This window comes from Nerophis lumbriciformis, linkage group LG26, assembly GCF_033978685.3.
Source record: "Nerophis lumbriciformis linkage group LG26, RoL_Nlum_v2.1, whole genome shotgun sequence".
In the NCBI taxonomy this organism is placed as follows: Eukaryota; Metazoa; Chordata; class Actinopteri; order Syngnathiformes; family Syngnathidae; genus Nerophis; species Nerophis lumbriciformis.
Window position 1 is genome coordinate 5,837,618 of NC_084573.2, and position 19,797 is coordinate 5,857,414.

The 19,797-nt window shown below is 42.1% G+C and overlaps 2 protein-coding genes across 3 annotated transcripts in view; one reads left to right on the forward strand and one right to left on the reverse strand.

Moving 5' to 3' along the window:
• Nucleotides 1–14,887, forward strand: part of LOC133623968 (uncharacterized) — a 289,936-nt gene extending 275,049 nt beyond the window's left edge. The window contains exons 1-2 of one of the 2 annotated variants that reach the window (XM_061987521.2): nucleotides 425–820; nucleotides 12,951–14,887. In XM_061987521.2, the coding sequence (XP_061843505.2) occupies nucleotides 718–820; nucleotides 12,951–14,698 (1,851 nt within the window). In that variant the 5' untranslated portion in view covers nucleotides 425–717 and the 3' untranslated portion in view covers nucleotides 14,699–14,887. Of the gene's footprint in view, nucleotides 1–424; nucleotides 821–12,950 lie in introns of those variants that run through there. The other variant, XM_072916165.1, reaches the window with a different exon arrangement.
• LOC133624001 (uncharacterized) overlaps nucleotides 1–19,797 on the reverse strand; it is a 270,822-nt gene that overhangs the window by 59,334 nt on the left and 191,691 nt on the right. The gene's annotated exons all lie outside the window — the stretch shown is intronic.

The window sequence follows — 19,797 nt, forward strand, 5'->3', positions numbered from 1 at the left end:
ATATATATATATATATATATATATATATATATATATATATATATATATATATATATATATATATATATATAACACCAAATTATTTAGGGGGCTTAAGAATATTTTAGGGGGGCTTGAGCCCCCCTAAAATAGGCCTAACAACGCCAATGAAGTCCATTCTATTCTATTCTATTCTCTATTTATGCTACTGTTGTTTCAATACATTGTTAAATATTTGAATATTTTTACGAAAATAAGTTGTATGTCTGTGTTTTGAAAATGTAAAATGGACAAGTTTACTTTTATTTTCAGAATGTTGAAATAGTTGTACCGGGGGTGGGACGTGTACTTGTTTCTCTCGCGAGATCTGGAAGAGAGAGCTGGTTACTTGTTTGTCTCGCGAGATCTGACAACACTGCGCGCGAACCAAACACGGCGAAGCAAGATGGCGTCTGACGGTGAAGACGTTATTGCAGTCGTCACAGTTCAGTGTTCTTAATCTGTGCGTCCATGTACACATATATGTCCTTTATTACACTCTATTAAATAGAGTAAACATCGTTAATAACTGTTCGCATCCGGTTATATTAGTCTGAGCGCACTTTGATGCTTCTCGAGCTAGCTTAGCTTGCTAGTTAGCTTAGCTTGTTAGCTGCTAACAAAGAGAGGCGGAAGTGATGAAAACACATCGCTAAGCAGAGATCAAGTGTGAGTGTAAAGTGTTGTGATTGTGTGAAAATGTGCGAAAGAACGATAGCAGAGTACGAGGAGGAACTTTGTCCAACAAAAGAGGAGAAGGAGCGACAACATGAAAAACATCAAGTTGTGTTACACAGAACAGGTTTGTGTACTTCTTACTCTCACATCTGTACTAACTTTATATTTATTATTAACACTTTCTTGAATAGATTGTCTATAGGAAGATTAATTGTCATGTGAGGATGATGCACTGATTGTTTTATATTGTTCGTAAAAACGAGACAGTTTCAGACACACAATATTTATGAGAGGTTGATGTTCCTCTCAGTGTGTAACAATGTGTATCAACATGTTTTTATTTTTGCAAACCAGTAATTGTAGTCTGCAAATGATGTGTTGTTGTTGAGTGTCGGTGCTGTCTGGAGCTCGGCAGAGTAACCGTGTAATACTCTTCCATATCAGTAGGTGGCAGCCGGTAGCTAATTGCTTTGTAAAGGCAGGTAAAAAGGTGTCTTATGCTTAAACCAAAAATAAACAAAAGGTGAGTGCCGCTAAGAAAGGGCATTGAAGCTTAGGGAAGGCTATGCAGAACGAAAGTAAAACTGAACTGGCTACAAAGTAAACAAAAACAGAATGCTGGACGACAGCAAAGACTTACTGTGGAGCAATGACAGCGTCCACAATGTACATCCGAACATGACATGACTATCAACAATGTCCCCACAAAGAAGGATAAAAACAGCTGAAATATTCTTGATTGCTAAAACAAAGTAGATGTGGGAAATATAAGACATGAAACTGCTACAGGAAAATACCAAAAAAAGAGAAAAAGCCACCAAAATAGGAGCGCAAGACAAGAACTAAAACACTACACACAGGAAAACAGCAAAAAACTCCAAATAAGTCAGGGTGATGTGACAGGTGGTGACAGTACACCTACTTTGAGACAAGAGCTATAGTGATGCATGGTTGGTTATGGTTTAAATTCATATCCAACAATTGCGACAACAACTTTTTATAGTCAACTGAGTTTATGATTTCTGCTGGTGGTGTGCCTCCGGATTTTCTCAACGCAAAAAATGTGCCTTGGCTCAAAAAAGGTTGAAAAACACTGTAGTATTGTATATGTGGATGGGGGCCCTGCTTTGGAAATAACGTGTACTCCTTTCAGAGATCACGTTTAGTTCCACTTCAAACATTCACATGTTGCACAATGAGATGAGTGCTGTAGCACAAGCGTGGGATACCGTGAACAGTTGTGGAACTTTCTAACGAACACAGTGGAAAGTATTTTTGAGAAAAATGAAATGACGCAGATATTGCCTTCTCCTTTTCCTGTTAACTCGAGAGAGAAAACGGGACCTCGTTGGAAGCGCGATGTATGAGCAGACGTCGTTTGGGTATAACAAAATTGTGTCTGCCGATGTAGTTTACAATGTCACTACATCAGTAGTTGTCAAACTTTTTAGGCCAAGGACCACCTCAGGAAATACTTGGATCTCCAAGTACCACCATCATGAACAACATTAAAATACAGTAGCATAGTAGGCCTTAATTATTCATTAAAAACAAGGAAGAAACTTTATTTAACAAGTATATAAAAAAATTTAGCCACTGTAATATTACACACAGTTTGAACAGTAACATTGTGTTTGATTATAGGAAAATAAAACACTGTACTTAAATAAATAATATTTGGCGTACCACGAGTGGTACACTTACATCAGTTTTATGTGTATGTACATATATACATATATATGTGTGTTTATATGTATATGTGTGTGTATCAGGGATATAACGGTAAACAGTATAATGATAAACCGCAGTAAAATTCTGGACATTGGGTACTACCGTTTCTTTTTTAATTATTGAAAACCCTCATTTAGTAATGCATTTTAGGCAACATTGCTCACTTCCTGGAAATGCTGCGGCGGCGCGCCTCTGAAGATAGCGCATGTGCACTAGCGCTGTTTGTTAAAGTTAAAGGGGAACATTATCACCAGACTTATGTAAGCGTCAATATATACCTTGATGTTGCAGAAAAAAGACCATATATTTTTTAACCGATTTCCGAACTCTAAATGGGTGAATTTTGGCGAATTAAACGCCTTTCTATTATTCGCTCTCGGAGCACATCGGGAAGCAATCCGCCATTTTCTCAAACACATTACAAACACCGAGTCAAATCAGCTCTGTTATTTTCCGTTTTTTCGACTGTTTTCCGTACCTTGGAGACATCATGCCTCGTCGGTGTGTTGTCGGAGGGTGTAACAACACGAACAGGGACGGATTCAAGTTGCACCAGTGGCCCAAAGATGCAAAAGTGGCAAGAAATTGGACGTTTGTTCCGCACACTTTACCGACGAAAGCTGTGCTACGACAGAGATGGCAAGAATGTGTGGATATCCTGCGACACTCAAAGCAGATGCATTTCCAACGATAAAGTCAAAGAAATCTGCCGCCAGACCCCCATTGAATCTGCCGGAGTGTGTGAGCAATTCAGGGACAAAGGTCCTCGGTAGCACGGCAAGCAATGGCGGCAGTTTGTTCCCGCAGACGAGCGAGCTAAACCCCCTGGATGTCTTGGCTCACACCGTCCCTTATGCCACCGAAGATAATCAAGAGAAGAATATCGACCCTGGCCTGCTGACATCAACTCCAAAACTGGACAGATCAGCTTTCAGGAAAAGAGAGCGGATGAGGGTATGTCTACAGAATATATTAATTGATGAAAATTGGGCTGTCTGCACTCTCAAAGTGCATGTTGTTGCCAAATGTATTTCATATGCTGTAAACCTAGTTCATAGTTGTTAGTTTCCTTTAATGCCAAACAAACACATACCAATCGTTGGTTAGAAGGCGATCGCCGAATTCGTCCTCGCTTTCTCCCGTGTCGCTGGCTGTCGTGTCGGTTTCGCTTGCATAAGGTTCAAACCGATATGGCTCAATAGCTTCAGTTTCTTCTTCAGTTTCGTTTTCGCTACCTGCCTCCACACTACAACCATCCGTTTCAATACACGCGTAATCTGTTGAATCGCTTAAGCCGCTGAAATCCGAGTCTGAATCCGAGCTAATGTCGCTATAGCTTGCTGTTCTTTCCGCCATGTTTGTTTGTGTTGGCATCACTATGTGACGTCACAGGAAAATGGACGGGTGTATATAACGATGGTTAAAATCAGGCACTTTGAAGCTTTTTTAGGGATATTGCGTGATGGGTAAAATTTTGAAAAAAACTTCGAAAAATAAAATAAGCCACTGGGAACTGATTTTTAATGGTTTTAACCCTTCTGAAATTGTGATAATGTTCCCCTTTAAAGTATCAATGATTGTCACACAGACACGAGGTGTGGCGAAATTATTCTCTGGTTAGAGCAGGGGTGGGCAATTAATTTTTACCGGGGGCCGCATGAGCAACCCGAGCACTGCTGGAGGGCCACATCGACAATATTTCAATTACATTTTGCTCAATTTTATTTTTGATATACCGTAAGATAAAAAAAAAAAATAATAATTTAATTTAACCTAACTTAACTTTATACAGAAGCAGATTGCTTTTGATGGTTTTATTTAAACTCTTAATCCTTAAATATTTATATTAGGCTTTGTGAAATTGAAATAAGAAAACAAAAACAATCATTGAATCACTGCAATTTATTTTTAACTTGTTCACACTTTAACTTTGTTCCACAAACAAGGAAAAACAACAAACAACTTAACAAATTGTGGAAGGGGCGTGGTCCACGCGTTCCCTGTGGGCAGGGCGTGTGCGGGAGCCGGCTGTGAAGCAACTGACAGGTGAGGAGATATCTCAGCTGGAATGAGTTATCTAAACACCTGTCTCTTTATTAGCTGCGTCGGAGAGCATGAGAGGGGGTTGTCTGACGGGGAGTGGAGGCGCGACACCCAGGCTGCTGAAAAGCACAGAAAGAGGACCGAGATAAAGACTGCTGAAAAGCATCAGAGACTGGGAGGAAGAAAACACAAATAAAAGACAATTGTAAATCCACAGCTGAAGGGTGTCGCGTGGTAATATTGGTCCAAGAAAGAACCCAACGACAAGAAGACTGGTCACATTGGCACCCAACCAGGTTTGGACCAAAATTTAAAAAAAAAAAAAAGGAAGAAAGAAAATGTCGGCTCCAACTCCCCTGGAGGCACTTGGGCGAGTGCTGGCGGAGGTGTCGTCCTGCAGGCGCTGATGAGTAGGGCGGGAGGGGCAGCGACAATGAAAGCGCACACCTCCATGCAGCGCATGTCAGAAGCAGAAGACCCCCAGGCATACGTAGACATTTTTGAGGCCACGGCGGCGGCATGCGACTGGCCTGAAGAAGAGTGGGGGGTGAGGCTGCTCCTGCTCCTGGCGGGGGAGATGCAGCGGGCAGCGTTGAGCCTGCCGGTGGCCTCCAGAGTCCAATTTGCTGATCTCCGGCGGGCCATACAGGAGCGGGTTGGCAGCTCCGTAGAGGTCCATCGACGCCGATTCCGAGCCATACGGCCGGGGCCCGAGGACCGCCCGTTCACCTTCAGCCACCAGATCCGAGACGCGGCGGCAGGGTGGCTGAAACCTCGAGAACAGGACGCCCCCATGTTCGAGATGATTCTGCTGGAACAGTTTCTCGAGTCCATACCGGCACGGACCTCGGCGTGGGTCCGGTACCACCGCCCGTGGGACCTGACGTCGGCGGTGACCTGGGCAGAGGACCACCTGACAGTTCATATGGAGGAGGCGACCCCGAAAACGGCGGAACGACCCACACCGGCCCCGCGCAGACGACTCGTCCACGCCAAGGAGACAGCGACCCCAGAGCCACGCCCCCTCCCGGCGGAGGAGGCCTCGACCCGCGAGCAGGTTGCCGCCTCGCACATGCCCCCACAGCCCAAGACACCACACCCACCAGTCTCATCATGGGGGTGGCCGGGTATATAATCTCTCCTCTGCTCCTTATTTCCAGGGTACCGGCGCTGCTGAGAGGGGGCTTCCCCTGCAGACGGTACCTCGAACACGAGGGCAGGCGTGCTGGAGGTGCGGGCAGCCTGGTCATGTGAGACGAGAGTGCTCCATGATGGAGGTGGGACAGGTGATGCGGGTTGCCGGCCCTCCAGCGCCGTACACCCTTTCCAGGGGAGACGTATTGCGTCCCGGTAAGGGTACAAGGGAGTACATACCGGGCCATGGTGGATTCAGGCTGCAAACAGTCCATGATCCACCAGAACCTGGTTCGACCCGGGGCGTTGAGGCATGCGACACAGGGGCGAATTAGGTGTATACATGGGGATGTGCATGCGTATCCTATTGTGCCTGTAGAGATTTGGTATAAGGGACAAAAGCATTGGGTTAAGGTTGCCGTAAGCGTGCACCTGACGCACCCCATAATATTAGGGACAAATTGGCCGGGGTTTCACCAGCTTGTGACACAATGTGTAGGGGTGCGTTCACGGACAGTAGGACAGGGGAATATCCGCGCAGTTCTCAGTGGCGACGCGGGTTCATCCGGCACTGCCGAGCGGGAACCGGCGGGGGCTTCGCGGGAAGCCCCCCCGGGCCCCAATTGGCACCCGACGGAGGATTTTCCCCTTGAGCAGTCCTGTGATGAAACTTTGCGCTCCGCCTGGGACCAGGTGGATTACATCGACAGTCAGCTGGTGCACCCGGGGAAAGCGCGGGTATTCCCCCACTTTTCAATTATTAGAGACACTCAAGCGGGAGAGGAATCCACCCAGTTGTTGGTGCCAAAATACCGCCAGGAAATGATCTTCCAGACGACGCATTGTAATCCCATGTCTGGCCACATGGGGTACGATAAAACACTAAATCGGGTCATGGTCCGATTCTATTGGCCGGGCAGACGTGCGCCGGTGGTGTGCTGCCTGCCCGGATTGCCAGCTGGTGAATCCGGCGGCCATCCCGAAGGCGCCCTTGCGCCCATTACCGCTCATGGAGGTCCCATTCGAGAGAATTGGGATGGACCTCATCGCACCATTTCACCCGAGCACAAGGGGATATCGCTTTGTGTTAGTCCTGGTGGATTACGCAACGCGCTATCCCGAAGCAGTGCCCTGCGCTCCATCTCTGCCAAGAGTGTTGCGCAAGCTCTGTTTCAGGTCATCTCCCGAGTCGGAATCCCGAAAGAGATTCTGACGGACCAAGGCACGTCCTTTATGTCACGCACGTTAAAGGAACTATACGGGTCACTGGGAATTAAAGCGATCCGCACCAGTGTGTACCACCCACAAACAGATGGGCTGGTGGAACGGTTAAATAAAATGCTGAAAACCATGATCCGTAAGTCCACGCACGAGGACAAACCAAATTGGGATAAATGGCTGGATCCCCTAATGTTTGCGATGCGGGAGGTACCTCAGGCCTCCATAGGCTTTGCGCCTTTCAAGCTATTATACGGCAGAAGGCCGCGCGGAGTGCTGGACCTAATTAAGGAAAGCTTGGAGGAGGGTTCAAGCTCCAGTAAAAACGAAATTCAGTACGTTATGGACATGCGAGCAAAACTCCACACGGCAGCAGCGCACATATAACAAGGGGACCCAGCTTACAAAATTTTCACCGGGAGAAAAAGGTACAGTACGGTGGAGAGGGAGTGCCTCGCCATCCGGTGGGCGGTCGGGGCCCTCCGGTACTACCTGTTGGGGCGCGCCTTCAGTCTCTGCTCGAACCACAAACCACTCCAATGGCTCCACCGCATGAAGGATGCCAACGCACGGATCACCCGGTGGTACCTTGCGTTGCAACCCTACAACTTCCGGGTGGACGCAGATGGTCGTAGCCGACTTTCTCTCTCTCGCCCCTCTACGGGGGGGGGGCTTAATCTGGCGGTGGAGGCATGTGGAAGGGGTGTGGTCCACGTCCACGCGTTCTCTGTGGGCAGGGCGTGTGCAGGAGCCGGCTGTGAAGCAACTGACAGGTGAGGAGATATCTCAGCTGGAACGAGTTATCCAATCACCTGTCTCTTTATTAGCTGCGTCAGAGAGCATGAGAGGGGGTTGTCTAACAGGGAGTGGAGGCACGACACCCAGGCTGCTGAAAAGCACAGAAAGAGAACCGAGATAAAGACTTCTGAAAAGCATCAGAGACTGGGAGGAAAAAAACACAAATAAAAGACAATTGTAAATCCACAGCGGAAAGGTGTCGCGTGGTAATATTGGTCCAAGAAAGAACCCAACGACAAGAAGACTGGTCACACAAGTTTATAGAAATACCGCAATACAACAAACAAAAGTCCAACGTATTTCCCCGTCAGAATTATCCAACCATCTGTTGTCACACCAGCCAGCTTGTCCCATTTCAGCCCTAACATGTCCAAACACGCATTTACCTCTGTGAACAAGTCATTACCTGTGGTTATCCCTTTAATTGACTGCATGGCTGCCAGCTCCTCCGTGATTTGAAAGTCTGCAGTTATCCCACGTAAGAAGATGAGCAGCTGGGCGGCGTCACGTACATCGCAGCTCTCATCCAAAGCCGGCGAAAAACAGTCAAAGTCGGCCGTTCTGTTCTTCAGCTGAAGCTCCACGTTTCCAGCGATGGTCTCAACCCGCCTGGTTACAGTGCGTCGGGAGAGTGACACGTTCTCAAATGTGCCCCTTTTCTCCGGGAATATCAGCGTAACAGAGTCCAATACGTTTTCTGGCGATTTTGTGAGAAATGGCGAAACTTGGCTTGACGGCTGCATCTCGGGGGGGGGTGAAATTTGGCAAAAAGTCCTTGTTGGGTTTGCAGTTTTACCATCAACGCATCAGCCTCCCTTGCACGCTCTTCATCAGACAGATTCCGCTATTTTTCCTCGTGCTTCGTCTTGTAGTGGCGATTCAAATTATATTCTTTAAACACAGCAACCTGTGTACCACAAATTAAGCACACGGCTTTACCTTTAAAGAAATACTTGGCAGTCCATGTCTTGTTGAAAACACGGCATTCGTCATCAACTTTTCTTTTTTTAGCGTAAGCTGACATCTCGGGGGTAACCGGGCATCACTTGTCGCTGTGCACCTTCACTCACAGGTTACACACGGACATACGTCCATATATAACACTTTTCAAAATAAAAGCAGCACAGTTGTATTGCACGCACAACATAGATGTTTTTTAAAATAGAGGGTAGCTTCCCTCCGCCTTTGGGTGGGGGGACGAGTCCTGACTGTTGTTTGTGCTTACGCACCACAGCAGCTCAGAGTACCCACTCTTTTTGGATTCCCTTGAGGGAGTACTGGAGAGTGCTCCCTCGGGTGATTCCCTTGTTCTGCTGGGGGACTTCAACGCTCATGTTGGCAACGACAGCGAAACCTGGAGAGGCGTGCTTGGGAAGAATGGCCGCCCGGATCTGAACCCAAGTGGTTCTTTGTTATTGGACTTTTGTGCTCGTCACAGATTGTCCATAACAAACACCATGTTCAAACATAAGTGTGTCCATATGTGCACCTCCCAGGGGGTGATCAAGGGTGATGGGTCAAATGCAGAGAATAATCTCGCCACACCTAGAGTGTGTGTGTGACAATCATTGGTACTTTAACTTTAACTTTTTTAAAACGACTTCCAGACGGTTTAGAAAAAATTCTGGTCCACTATCCGCCGCCTCAGGGGGGGAAGCAGTGCACTGTCCACACCGTGTATGGTGAGGATGGTGTGCTGCTGACCTCTACTGTGGCTGTTGTGGATCGGTGGAGGGAATACTTAGAAGACCTCCTCAATCCCACCAACACATCTTCCTATGAGGAAGCAGTGCCTGGGGAATCTGTGGTGGGCTCTCCTATTTCTGGGGCTGAGGTAGTTAAAAAGCTCCTCGGTGGCCACGCTCGGGAATCATTTGGTGATTTAACCCCCAACCCTTGATGCTGAGTGCCAAGCAAGGAGGCAATGGGTCCAATGTTTATAGTCTTTGGTGTGACTCAGCCGGGGTTTGAACTCCCGACTTTCCAGTGTCAGGGCAGACACTCTAACCACAAGCCACTGAGCAGGTCGATGGTTAATGCATCCTCAATAGAAAATAAACCTTAGCAAAAGTTAGCTGACAATTGAGTTATTTGTAGCCGCTCTATTCTGCCTATAAAGTGCTCTAAATAACATCCTAAAACCTTCATCAACATTTTAAATACACACTGTAAGTATATATGTAATGTAGTAACATTCTTAATAACATGTCATATTTACATATCTTGCTCATTTTAAGCATACAATGTCTGCTCTCACTGGGATGCCGACTGATGGGATGTTCATATCTTCCCGTTTAGATGAAGAATTAATCCTCACAAAGGGCTAAAAAAGGGTGAGTGCAAAAGAGCGTATGTTCGTGTCTTTCTTGCCATGTCCAGGTCTAAGTTGGATGTCAAAGTTGACCAAGTTCTCGGTTTATGTCCACAACCTTCACCATATAAGTGAGAAGCATGATTTATAATCTAGAATTAGCTTTCACCATCTTAGAGGTGAGAAAGCAGCTCAGTATGTCAATATAGCAGCATAAGCTAGTTACTTCTGTGATCAATGCGCCGCTAAAAGTAGGTTCTTAACGTTAGCGCTTATACTAACAATATCGCTAATACTTGGTTAATATTCAGGTCACAAAATGTAAATGGAGTATTGTTGGCAGTTTTTGGATGGTTATTTGGAGGACTTTGTGGGTCTAATAGAGGAGCTCCCATTGACTCCAATGTTAGCTGATTTTTGCTCACGTTTATTTACTAATTAGAATTCATGAACATTTTAAACTTATGTCTTACATAAGGATTGTGAATGATAGGCGACATTTAAAAAAAGTGCAGTTTCCTTTGAATTTGTCAGATAAGTAAAGAGTCCTTCAAATGAAAGATGAAAAACAATTGAGGTTGTTTATAGATATTATCCACAATGAAGTTACAGTAAAACTAAGCACACAAGGGAAAGTACATTCATATACACATGAAGTACACATATGTGTAAGAATCATGTTAACCACCAAAATATTGTCTCGTTCTCCTAAAGCCAATATCGAGTATCCTTTGGTGAGCTGACCGTATCGTCACACCCTTAGTTGAAAGCACACCAACCCCATGACATGACACTTCCACGTGATGTAGAACAGTAGTACAACATTTTAAACATACACACACATCTGAAGAATATAAGAAATAAATATATTTGGTGGGCCAAACAAAATGACTCGGCGAACCAATGTTTGGTATGGGCGATATGACCTCAAATCTATATCCTAATAACAATATATGTCACTATATAACATTTGGTATATGATTGATAATAGAAGAATTTCAAAGCGGGTCACAAAATCTCCTAATTTGGCAGCTGACATATGCAGTAACATATTGTGTCATTTATTATTGTATTATTTTGTCGAAACTATTATTATTAATGTACAAACCCCGTTTCCACATGAGTTGGGAAATTGTGTTAGATGTAAATATAAACGGAATACAATGATTTGCAAATCACTTTCAACCCATATTCAGTTGAATGCACTACAAAGACAAGATATTTGATGTTCAAACTCATAAACTTTATTTTTTTTTTGCAAATAATAATTAACTTAGTATTTCATGGCTGCAACACGTGCCAAAGTAGTTGGGAAAGGGCATGTTCACCACTGTGCTACATGGCCTTTCCTTTTAACAACACTCAGTAAACATTTGGGAACTGAGGAGACACATTTTTGAAGCTTCTCAGGTGGAATTCTTTCCCATTCTTGCTTGATGTACAGCTTAAGTTGTTCAACAGTCCGGGGGTCTCCGTTGTGCTATTTTAGGCTTCATAATGCGCCACACATTCTCAATGGGAGACAGGTCTGGACTACAGGCAGGCCAGTCTAGTACCCGCACTCTTTTACTATGAAACCATGTTGATGTAACACGTGGCTTGGCATTGTCTTGCTGAAATAAGCAGGGGCGTCCATGGTAACGTTGCTTGGATGGCAACATGTGTTGCTCCAAAACCTGTATGTACCTTTCAGCATTAATAGCGCCTTCACAGATGTGTAAGTTACCCATGTCTTGGGCACTAATACACCCCCATACCATCACACATGCTGGCTTTTACACTTTGCGCCTATAACAATCCGGATGGTTCTTTTCCTATTTGGTCCGGAGGACACGACGTCCACAGTTTCCAAAAACAATTTGAAATGTGGACTCGTCAGAACACTTTTCCACTTTGTATCAGTCCATCTTAGATGAGCTCAGGCCCAGCGAAGCTGACAGCGTTTCTGGGTGTTGTTGATAAACGGTTTTCACCTTGCATAGGAGAGTTTTAACTTGCACTTACAGATGTAGCGACCAACTGTAGTTACTGACAGTGGGTTTCTGAAGTGTTCCTGAGCCCATGTGGTGATATCCTTTACACACTGATGTCGCTTGTTGACGCAGTACAGCCTGAGGGATCGAAGGTCACGGGCTTAGCTGCTTACGTGCAGTGATTTCTCCAGATTCTCTGAACCCTTTGATGACATTAAGGACCGTAGATGGTGAAATCCCTAAATTCCTTGCAATAGCTGGTTGAGAAAGGTTTTTCTTAAACTGTTCAACAATTTGCTCGCGCATTTGTTGACAAAGTGGTGACCCTCGCCCCATCCTTGTTTGTGAATGACTGAGCATTTCATGGAATCTACTTTTATACCCAATCATGGCACCCACCTGTTCCCAATTTGCATGTTCACCTGTGGGATGTTCCAAATAAGTGTTTGATGAGCATTCCTCAACTTTATCAGTATTTATTGCCACCTTTCCCAACTTCTTTTGTCACGTGTTGCTGGAATCGAATTCTAAAGTTAATGATTATTTGCAAAAAAAAAAAAAAGTTTACCAATTTAAACATCAAATATGTTGTCTTTGTAGCATATTCAACTGAATATGGGTTGAAAATGATTTGCAAATCATTGTATTCCGTTTATATTTACATCCAACACAATTTCCCAACTCATATGGAAACAGGGTTTGTACTTGTTTATTTACTGTTAATATCTGGTTACTTTATTTGAGAAAATAATACTGGAAATTATGTAATATTTTACTGCATCTTTCAGCAACTAAATTAGGAGCCTGTGTAGCCTGTTTTATAATGCTTCTATTAGTAATTCTATATGAAATAATACATCACAAAATCAATTTTAAACCATATCGTCCATGCATAGTAAAAGTCCTGTCGTCCTGGTTTGTTTTTCTTTTCCTGTGAATTCCTGAGATTTCAAGACAGTTCATACGATAACTTGTTTTTCCTAAGTGCATGTAAAAGTACTGAATGCATTGTGTGACTGAGCAGAGATGGTGTGTTTGTCTTGCAGACGTCTGTGAAGAACATTTTCACCCTGAGCAACAGAAGTGGAGCTTCAGGATGCGGACGGAGGAGCCACAGCCCTCCCACATTAAGAAGGAAAATGAATGCCCATTGATCCACCATTTTAAAAAGGAAGAGGAGGACCCACTGATCCCTCACATTAAAGAGGAAGAGGAGAACCCACTGACACCCCATTTTAAAGAGGAAGAGGAGGACCCACTGACCCCTCACATTAAAGAGGAAGAGGAGGAACACAGCATCAGTCAGCAGGGAGAGCATATTGAAAGACTGGAGGAGGTTGATGTCACCAAGATGCCAGTGACTGGTGTCCCTGTGAAGAGTGAAGGTGATGAGGTCATTGGTGAAAGTGAGGTGAAGAGAGAGGCGGAGCCTCCAAGCAGCAGCTCAACTCAACACATGACAACAGAAGCTGATGGAGACCACTGTGGAGGATCACAAGCAGACAAGCTCTTAGCTCCACTATCAGATAGTGAGGACACAACGTCACACTCTCCTGACACTGATGATGAAGACTCTAAAGATGATAAGACATGTCACACTGACAACACACACGTCACATGTTCTCACTGTGACAAAACTTTTAAAACTCCTAGTAAATTGAAAAGTCACATGAGAACACACACTGGAGAAAAACCTTTTTCATGTTCAATCTGCGGTAAAGATTTTAGTCATAAGCACGATTTGAAAAGACACATGGGAATACACACTGGAGAAAAACCTTTTACCTGCTCAGAATGCGGTAGAGATTTTAGTCTAAAACGAGTGCTGATAGAACATATGAGAATACACACTGGAGAAAAACCTTTTACCTGCTCAGAATGCGGTAGAGATTTTAGACTAAAACGAGTGCTGATAGAACATATGAGAATACACACTGGAGACAAACCTTTTACCTGCTCAGAATGCGGTAGAGATTTTAGACTAAAACAAATGCTGAAAGAACACATGAGAATACACACTGGAGAAAAACCATTCATGTGCTCAATTTGTAGTAAAGGTTTCCCCCAGAAGGGAAATCTGATACGACACACAAAAACACACACTGGAGAAAAACCTTTTTCATGTTCAATCTGTGGTAAAGATTTTATTCAAAGGGAACATTTCAAAGCACACATGAGAAGACACACAGGGGAAAGACCTTTTTCATGTTCAATCTGCGGTACAGATTTTACACGAAGGGAACATTTCAAAGAACACATGATAATACACACTGGAGAAAAACCTTTTACCTGCTCAGAATGTGGTAACGCTTTTGGACGAAGAAGCAGTTTGAAAGCACACATGAGAATACACACTGGAGAGAAAAAAAATTCTTGTTCAATCTGCAGGAAAGGTTTTGTAAGAAGTCAGTGTTTAATAGAACACATGAGAACACACACTGGAGAAAAACCTTTTTCCTGCTTAGAATGTGGTAAAGCTTATATACGAAAAAGCCTTTTGAAAGTACACATGAGAACACACACTGGAGAAAAACCTTTTTCCTGCTCAGAATGTGGTAGGAGTTTTGTAATAAGTCAAAGTTTAAAAAAACACATGAGAACGCACTCTGGTAAAAAACCATATTCCTGTTCAAGCTGCTACAAAAGCTTTCGTCACCTAGACACTCTTACAGCACACATGAGAACACACACAGGAGAGAAAGTGTTGAGTTGCAGTGTGTGTGGTGAAAGATTCTCTTCTATGTACCAGTGTAAGAAACACAAGTGTGCTGGTGAGAACAGCAGCAGCAAATGAAGATGCAGGATTTGAAATAAACTGTCAAAACTTAACGTTGACCTTCTAACAAAATCAGCACATAGATTCTAACATTTGTAGATTAGATAGTTTAGATTATCGCTTTTTTCAGTCAAGTACATGTTTTAATATACAACATTGTGTACTTTTATTCAAAAATGAACACAACACTTTGACTGTAAAGGTGAGAATAAAAAGGACAAAATGTGTTACAAATACATTTTATGTGTATAGAGATATTTAGAAATCATTTTTAATGTTTAATGATGTCATAGATGAACTCCTTTATATGATGTACATATTTGTTTTACATGTGTTCATACCTTTGCTTTTGAGTACACACAAATCCCTCTTAGTTCATATTTACTGGTTCACATCTGAAACATCTTCTGGACCACTTCTGGAAGCATATTATTATTTACTTTATACATCATTTGAGCAGTTGTTTTATATACAAGATAATTTACTTTTAAAATGTGTGACTTTATGAATCATTTGTTGGGTCTCAATAATCTAATTCTATTAATTATCTTTATTACTTTTTTTTGTAATATGAATATTGTTTTATATGTATGTCCATTCATGTAATATGTAGATTAGAGAAAATGGCAACATTATATGTGGAAGGTTATGAAGGATAGTTTTGTTTTTAATAATCTACATTTCTTATTAAAAAACTACACATGAAAATTGTTTTTTTAAAGTTGTCCCCCCCCCCCCCCCCCCCCTTTTTAAGAATCCCTTAAACATGATCAATTTCAGAAAACATGGGAAAGTTTGGAATGTTAGGGAAAAGTCAATAATGTGCATCATCCCACAGAGCTTTACTGTACATCCATCCATTTTTTCTACCACTTGTCCCTTTTATTTGATATGTATAGCCTTTAATCACAAACTTGTCCGCCAAAGGCTGTTGTGTTTTGGAGAAACTCCTTCTGTCAGAGTTCTGTTCAACACAGTAAAGAGGAACCTAGGGATGCGCAGGACGCTGAGTAAAACACTTATTTTACTGCGGAAATCTACTCACAGAAACAATCCAAACAGGAGGTAACAAAAAGTGACGCTGCAAAAAAGAGATAGCAAAATGTGCATTGTGGGAAAAAAACATAAGCTACTTACATACAAAAATAAACTCAACTTGGTTTGGAGTTACAAGACGTGCACACTACAAAACAACACCAAGATGGATGGCACTGGGAATGGCCAAGGTAGCAAAACACTGGAAGCATAGAATCAACTGGCGTGGAGTGGAATCGCCGAGTGCCATCCAGCTGTCAAGGTGCTGCTTAAGTAGCACCAGGGTCAATTGGAAGCAGCTGTGCACGTCCCACAACTCCGCCCACAAGGGCAACACAGCAACTCTAGGAGGAAGGAGAAATGTAAGAACAACTGCACCAAAAGAGGTAAACTGACAATACAAAGTGAAGTGAATTATATTTATATAGCGCTTTTCTCAAGTGACTCAAAGCGCTTTACATAGTGAAACCCAATATCTAAGTTACATTTTTAAACCAGTGTGGGTGGCACTGGGAGCAGGTGGGTAAAGTGTCTTGCCCAAGGACACAACGGCAGTGACTAGGATGGCGGAAACCGGGGATCGACCCTGCAACCCTGAAGTTGCTGGCACGGCCGCTCTACCAACCGAGCTATACCGCCCCACAAACCACAAGGTAGCAGCAGAAGGTGACTACTTCCCTCAAATTAATTTGGTAAAAAATGCACTGAGCATAAGAGATAAATCATCACAAATAAAGTTAACTCATTCAAAAAGTTTACCTTTGTAACTCACTTCTATCCAAATTCATCCAGGATGTTTCTCCAGAATGTTCCATTGGAGAATGCTGTCAAACTGTTATGTCTACTAGGAAAATGTAAACCAAATATTTTTTTGTTAAATTCTGTCCTTTTATCTATCTATATATATATATATATATATATATATATATATATATATATATATATATATATATATTTATATTAAAGGTAAAGTGCCAATGATTGTCACACACACTAGGTGTGGCGAAATTATTCTCTGCATTTGACCCATCTCCCTTAATCACCCCCTGGGAGGTGAGGGGAGCAGTGGGCAACAGCGGTGGCCGCGCCCAGGAATCATTTTGGTGATTTAACCCCCAATTCCAACCCTTGATGCTGAGTGCCAAGCAGGGAGGTAATGGCTCCCATTATTATAGTCTTTGGTATGACTCTGCCGGGGTTTGAACTCACAACCTACCGATCATATATATATATATATATATATATATATATATATATATATATATATATATATATATATATATATATATATATATATGTATATATATATGTATATATGTCTTAATAAGATTATCCAAAAAATAGTGCTCGATACCGTGGTAGAGCGCTATATTTGTATGTGTGGGGAAAAAAATAAATATATATATATATAAAAAATAATATATATATATATATATATGTATATATATATATATATATATATATATATATATATATATATATATATATATATATATATAGATAGATATAATATACAGGACTGTCTCGGAAAATTTGAATATTGTGATAAAGTTATTTATTTTCTGTAATGCAATTAAAAAAACAAAAATGTCATACATTCTGGATTCATTACACATCAACTGAAATATCGCAAAGCCTTTTATTATTTAATATTGCTGATTATGGCAAACAGCTTAAGAAAACTCAAAAATCCCATCTCAAAAAATTAGAATATTTCCTCAGACCAAGTAAAAAAAAAAAAGATTTATAAGAGCAAAACAAAATCAAACATTTGAAAATGTCAATTAATGCACTCAGTACTTGGTTGGGAATCCCTTTGCACGGATTACTGCATCAATGCGGCGTGGCATGGAAGCAATCAGCCTGTGGCATTGCTGAGGTGTTATGGATGCCCAGGATGCTTCAATAGCAGCCTTTAGCTCATTTGCATTATTGGGTCTGGTGTCTTTCAGCTTCTTCTTCACAATACCCCACAAATTATCTATAGGGTTCAGGTCAGGGGAGTTGGCCGGCCAATGGAGGACAGTAATGCCATGGTCAGTTCACCAGTTACTGGTGGTTTTGGCACTGTGGGCAGGTGCCGGATCATGTTGGAAAATGAAAACATCATCTCCATAGAGCTTTTCAACAGATGGAAGCATGTAGTGCTCTAAAATCTCTCAAAGCGTCTGCCTTGGGCTATGGAAAAGAAGCACTGGACAGTTGCAGAGTGGTCCAGAGTCCTGTTTTCAGATGAAAGCAAGTTTTGTATTTCATTTTGAAGTCAAGGCGCTAGAGTCTGGAGGAAAGCTGGAGAGAAGCAAAATCCAAGTTGCTTGAAATCCAGTGTGAAGTTCCCACAGTCAGCAATGGTTTGGGGAGCCATGTCAGCTGCTGGTGTTGGTCCACTGTGTTTCATCAAGTCCAGAGTCAATGCAGCTGTGTACCAAGAGATTTTAGAGCACTACATGCTTCCATCTGTTGAAAAGCTCTATGGAGATGATGATTTCATTTTCCAGCATGATCTGGCACCTGCCCACAGTGCCAAAACCACCAGTAACTGGTGTACTGACTCCATAGAGAATTTGTGGGGTATTGTGAAGAAGAAGCTGAAAGACACCAGAGTCAATAATGCAAATGAGCTAAAGGCCTCTATTGAAGCATCCTGGGCGTCCATAACACCTCAGCAATGCCACAGGCTGATTGCTTCCATGCCACGCCGCATTAATGCAGTAATCCGTGCAAAAGGATTCCCAACCAAGTACTGAGTGCATTAATTGACATTTTCAAATGTTTGATTTTGTTTTGCTGTTATAAATCTTTTTTTTTTAATTTGGTCTGAGGAAATATTCTAATTTTTTGATTTTTCTTAAGCTGTATGCAATAATCGGCAATATTAAAATAATAAAAGGCTTGCAATATTTCAGTTGATGTTTAACATGAATTTTTGTTTTTTTAATTGCATTACAGAAAATAAAGAACTTTATTACAATATTCAAATTTTCTGAGACAGTCTTGTATATAATGCCAAAGGACATTTAAAAAGAACATGAAAACATTCTAAAATAAATTATAAAAACAATTAGCATCAAAGACAAAAATAATATCACGAGAGTAATATTTATTTTGTTTCTTTTTTTCTTTCCTTATGCTACTGTTGTTTCAAAACATTGTTAAATATTTGAATATTTTAACGAAAATAAGTTGTATGTCTTTGTTTTGAAAATGTAAAATGGACAAGTTTACTTTTATTTTCAGAATGTTGAATGGGGGGCAAAGAGCTGGTTACTTGTTTCTCTCGCGAGATGTGGAAGAGAGAGCTGCTTACTTGTTTCTCTGGTGAGATCTGACAACATTACGCGCGAACCAAACACGGCGAGGATGAAGCAAGATGGAGTCGTCACAGTTCAGTGTTCTTAATCTGTGCTTCCATGTTCACATATATGTCCTTTATTAGTATTACCGGTAGTATGAAATGAAATGCTCCCCGGGACGATGGCTTTTAACCATTATTTTCTTTCTTTTTCTTTTTATGTATTTATTCATTTTACATTTTATATTAAATGTCTTGGTTTTTCCTCCCTCTGAAATTCCTATGAAATGTTTAACAAGCCATCCTATAATAATACAACAGCTATTAATGTAACAATAAAATAAAACAAATATATTTAATGATGTTTTTTTCATTATTTTAACAATAGGCTAATGCATATTACTTTATTACTTTTTTATGTCCATTTTGCATACGTTCACGTTCTTGTTCTGCAGTGCTGTGTGCTAATGTGCTTCGTACACCTGCAGGACCGCAAGCAAGGTCGCAGAGAAAATGTGGACTGGATTTTGAGTGATGTGGGCATTTTCTATATGAACAAGTCCAAGGACCGCAAGGAAGGTCGCAGAGAAAATGTGGACTGGATTTTGAGTGATGTGGGCATTTTCTATATGAACAAGTCCAAGGACCGCAAGGAAGGTCGCAGAGAAAGTGTGGACTGGATTTTGAGTGATGTGGGCATTTTCTACATGAACAAGTCCAAGGACCGCAAGCAAGGTCGCAGAGAAAATGTGGACTGGATTTCGAGTGATGTGGGTATTTTCTATATGAA